At 39.0% G+C, this 5117-nt stretch overlaps 1 protein-coding gene across 2 annotated transcripts; it reads right to left on the bottom strand.

The window, feature by feature from the left end:
* Positions 1-724: 724 nt before the first annotated feature.
* On the bottom strand, positions 725-4679 carry LOC112764082 (14-3-3-like protein B). Of its 2 annotated transcripts, XM_025809607.2 has the most exons (5): positions 3929-4679; positions 3618-3740; positions 1595-1711; positions 1379-1439; positions 725-1077 (listed from the first exon to the last, which is right to left on the bottom strand). In XM_025809607.2, the coding sequence occupies exons 1-4, from the start codon at positions 4424-4426 to the stop codon at positions 1419-1421; spliced, it is 759 nt and encodes a 252-aa protein (XP_025665392.1). In that variant the 5' UTR covers positions 4427-4679; the 3' UTR covers positions 725-1077; positions 1379-1418. The 2 variants fall into 2 exon arrangements, with proteins under 2 accessions (XP_025665392.1, XP_025665391.1); XM_025809606.3 differs by lacking the exon at positions 725-1077 and having other exon boundaries at positions 1169-1439.
* Positions 4680-5117: the final 438 nt, after the last annotated feature.

Here is a 5117-nt window from a genome sequence, read left to right on the forward strand (position 1 = left end):
AAACATCTATTGAAACTTGCTTCGTCAACGATCGGTATAATCTCAAACTGTATTAGGCCACTAAATACGACAACCGAACTTCTGTAGAGAATATTGCTCACCCTTGTTAAAATATCACATTCTATGTTCTGACAAAGACCATACTGTAGTTCTGCGAACGTTATAGTACACGGAACCACAAACGAAAATATATTCTCACACGCAAAACTCATTCCTTCATATGTATTTCGTATAATCTCACCGTTGTGGTAAACCATTATATTTGTAGTGTCCTCCATCACACCAACAATGCACTAAAACACCTCTCTTGCAATGAAGTAAAATGGTAACGAGTTTTAATTTTTATAGGCAATGACTCACTTCGTAGGTTACGTGTTGGAATGCCATCTAACCAGCATTTGACACGTGTGCAACAGGCAGAGTGCATATTGCTTGGATGACTGACACATGTGCAACACGCATGGTCCTTGCGTGTTGCTCCTAGTTAGGACGTGTCCATCACAATGCATGCGTGCTAAGTCAGCACAATACATGCGTGTTGACCCTGCTATATCTGCAACTCCACCCACCTTCATAAAAAAACTCTATTTCCAGCAAAAATTCATGTTTTTTTTTTCATATTAAAATTTTTTTACCTTGTTAATACATATATGTAAAACTATATAATATAAATACAAATCATGCTAATTTATATGTGTATATGTACTTACAGAATCTAACAAAATGTCAAAACTTGGTGTTTTATTAATTGATAGCGAAAAATTATTGGCTTTTAGACTTTGGGATTTTTTAGAAGATTTCAGCAATTTTGTCGTTGGCTACAATAATATAATATAAACAAATTAGATATTTTTATACTTAAGTAGCAAGTGGTCCATCAGTCAGCATCATGCACGTCAGAGGAAAAATATTCGCCATCATAAATTCATAATAGTTATGAATATAATGATACTACTTCCCTTGAGAATTTAATGGGACAGCCACACTTCCCTTGTTCACTGTGGAGGACCACATGCCTTGAATAACGGCTCCCCCATCATTTTCCAATAAGGTAGTCCTCCAACTCCAAGCACTTGACTGTAAAAAACAATGTTGGTCATAAGATATACGACCTTGTCCTTGTGTATTGTGGATCCTTGGATGTAACAATTAATTTTGAAGAGACAAATTATATGATCAATTGCCATGATTGCATCAAATATAATTCAATTGGATCTGATATTATACAGTATCATTTCCAAATCACTTGACAAAAGAAAGGGAAGAAGAGAAAAAGGCTGGTTTGCTGTTCTTATAAGATTATATCACATATTACCAATCATTTATAATCTAAAGGGGGATTCTGAATCAGCACAGAGAAATGACATTCAAAGCCCACCTCCTTCAGAGGAAGAATAGGGGTCCACCCTTCAGGGATATTAGGGCTCATCTAGCTGGTCCTGCAAGAAGTTACACATATAGTTCAGAACTAAGATTTTGATGAATGGACACACATGTGCAAAAGTTAGGATAAGGTGATTATTCAAAATGATGATTTTGACAGATGAATATATTCTGTGATACGGGGTGGGGGAGGCTCTGCAGTCACATTTACCTGGACGTCAGAAGTCCAAAGGGTAAGGTTGTCTCTTAAAAGCTGCATTATAAGCGTGCTGTCTTTGTAGGATTCTTCTCCCAAGGTATCCAGCTCAGCAATTGCTTCCTCAAAAGCCTATGAAATACAATGAAAATCAATATGGTTCATGAATTTTAGAATCAACAAGACTTTGCTCCGTTGCAGTTGCAGTACTGAGTAGAGCAAAAGACAAGCATAGGGGACTCATAACCAGATTCTGTACACCCGCCGGGCGGCGCCGAGCCAGCCCATCTAATTCACGTCAAAGGCAGGCCGGGGGCGACCACATCTCTTTTGTTTTATTTTTTCTTTTTCAAATATAAAAGCCAAAGAAAAAATCTAAGTTACCAACCAAAAGTTTCCTATTCGAGCAGGCAGCCACAAACTCATCGTCTCTAAACTCTCTACTCTACTCTCGCTAGACTCTCGGTCCTAGCTAGCACCACTACTAGCCAGCACCACCTAGCTGCCTTAGCCTTCAGCTCCTCTCCAGCGACTATTCCCTCCCAAAACTTTCGCAGAAGCTCAGCTCTTCTACAGTGGCAAACCCCTTTCCAGCAGTCACTGCTTCGGCGAGCAGCACCACCAGCCTCTGCTTCACCTGCTTCAAAATGGCGTGACTCCTCTAGCTAGCAGCCTCAGTTGTTGCTGGCGCAAATCCCTCCCCAGCCCTTTGCTTCAGCTCCCCTTTTTGCATCAAATCCCTCCAGCAGTCAGCTCCTCCATTCGCATCACTTGTGAACTTTTATCATCTATTTCTTATGAATTTTATTTTTCATCTTAATTAAGCTAGTAACTGTTTTTTTCTGCAAAAATTTCCAAAGCAATTGAAAAGGAAAAATGAAAATTCCATCTTCTTTTGGCAGGTGGGTTGGTACTTTCAAACCATTTAGCCTGGCGGGCTTTGGCAAGCCAGACATGCCTGCTTGCCACCCCTAAATACAATCATTATAGATGAGCATTAACATTATTAATCTATTTCACGACCAAAAGAACATTCCTCACAACCTAAAGCGAAAGTGTTTTTTCAACTCTCTACTGTGTCCAATTTGCCCTTTTTCTCTTTCAATTCAATACTTTTAATTCAAAAGTTTAGAATGAGGAAAATGCTCTGTAGTATAAAGCTAGACAAGTATGATCTCGAAACAGTTATCACTAAAACAATTTTACTTTACACCACCCACTATTGGTGATAGCAAATTGTTAAAGATTTGTACAAAAAACTGTTTCTAACTCTGTATTACTCAGCCATGCATGAAGAGCTATTCAGCAATCTTGAAATAACAGTAAGAATGCAGACAAAGTAGCATAACTCTCACCGCACATGAACAAGAAGGTTTCAACTCTTCTGGCTTGATGTGGGCAAAAGAGGTCCGTAATAAGTAATAACTGCCTAATGCAGTTGTAACAGCCACCTCAGGATGCAAATCGCAGTTACAAGCACTGAATACTAGTGCTATGTAATTCATTGTTCATGGAGCTCGACTAGTATCATAGACAAGAAATATAGACAATACTGCCAACCTTTTCATTATTTCCCATCAGCACGGATTAACAGTTTTACAAATGTGAATCTCCAATAAATTTATCATGTTAAGAGAAAACAGATTGCTAAAGCAAACCGAAACAAGAAAAATTCACAAAAAAGTTTCCAGATTCCACCCAAGTCAAAAAGAACCAATGCCTGTTGGTCAAAATCCAATCAAGTCAATGATTCATTCTAAGCGATAAGAACAGAACACACACTTAAGTAAAACATTGTGGAATAGAATGTATCCTAAGAAGTAAGAACAGGATAACTGCTTTGACCAAACAAGAAAAAGGTCACAGACACATAAGTTGCAATCTGTTGACCTGAATCTGAATCTTTCAAGTTTGAAGCCCACAAACACAGACATATCATGTAGAATCCAAATAATCAAATAGATAAGATCAACCTTTATTCACTCCACAATACATCAAACAACCAAAAAATCAGATTAAATATTTTTCAAATCCATACCTGTTTAGCCATGCCGCATGCTTTATCAGACTGGTTGAGGATTTCATAGTAGAAAACAGAGTAGTTGAGAGCCAGACCCAATCTTATAGGATGAGTAGGTGGAAGATCCGCATAAGCAATGTCCTTGATTTTTAAAATAATAAACAAAAACATCAATTCAATTCAATCCCCAATCCAAACAAACCCTAACTTAAATCCTCCCTGCCTACATCCAATAATGATAATAATAATGATTAATCAGTACATCAAAATGATGACGAGACACATTCACCAATTTGCTGACTCCGATAGTTAGTAACTAACTAACAAACCTGAGCGGCCTTGTAAGAGAGCATGGTGTCCTCAGCGGCGGCTTTGCGTTCATCGGCGGTCTTGAACTCAGCGAGGTAACGGTGGTAATCACCTTTCATCTTGAGGTAGAAGACCTTGGACTCGCCGGCGGAGGCGGAGGGGATGAGATTGGAGTCGAGAAGCGAGAGGATGCTGGCGCAGACGTTGGAAAGCTCAGTCTCCACCTTGGATCTGTAGTCTCTGACGAGAGGCACGTGGTCGTCGTTCTTGCGACCTTCCTCCTTCTGCTCGATTGAGGAAACGATGCGCCACGCGGCACGCAGGGAGCCGATGACGTTCTTGTATGCGACGGAGAGGAGGTTGCGCTCTTCGACGGAGAGCTCGGCGGCAGGGGTGGAAGAGAGGACTAGCTTCTGCATGAACTGGACCATCTCTTCGTAGCGTTCTGCTTGCTCAGCTAGCTTGGCTAGGTACACGTATTGTTCCCTGGTTAGATTCTCCGGCACCGTGGACGCCATTTCTTTTCTTCTTCCTCTCTCTCTCTCTCCCTCTCTCTTAATCAATCTGAGATTGTTTCTTTCTTTCTTTCCTTTCTGATGTTCTGTGTGTAGAGAGAGAGAGAGAGTGAGTGTGTTGAGTGTTGTGTGTGTGAGCTTATTGGGTGTGAAGTGTTTTTTTCTTTTTATGTGGATTTAGAAAAGTGATGCGTAGGATTGAGCTGTCTTAGCGACCGTTCATGAGTTGGAGAGATAGCGTTATGCACAATTTTTTTTATGAGGCTAGGGGCAGCAATTTTGTGATTTGTAACTATTAATGATAGTTTTAATGGTATGAGATTGGTGTGAGATTTTATCTAATGGCTTCACTTTTTTTACTGGTTACATACTGGTCAGAATTTAACAAAGTTGTTGATTTCCTTGACTTTTCTTTTTTTATTGTGTACATAATACAAATTTTTTTGGCATACAAGTTATACAAGTTACTTAGGTAGTATGCACCTGAAATGAGGTTATTTCCTTTTGTATTTTGCTTTCCTCCTCCTGTTCTTCCTTTTTCTTCTCCTTTTCGTTTTTCTCTTTTTTTTTCGCGTTTTTCATCTTCATGATCGTTTTTTATTACTGTTGTTATTGCATTTTTTTTCCTCCTCTTCTTTCTATTGATTCTACAACATTATGTATTTTTTTATTTGATTTTTTTTCAAGAATAATT

The sequence above is a fragment of the Arachis hypogaea genome, chromosome 17, assembly GCF_003086295.3.
Source record: "Arachis hypogaea cultivar Tifrunner chromosome 17, arahy.Tifrunner.gnm2.J5K5, whole genome shotgun sequence".
Taxonomy (NCBI): domain Eukaryota; kingdom Viridiplantae; phylum Streptophyta; class Magnoliopsida; order Fabales; family Fabaceae; genus Arachis; species Arachis hypogaea.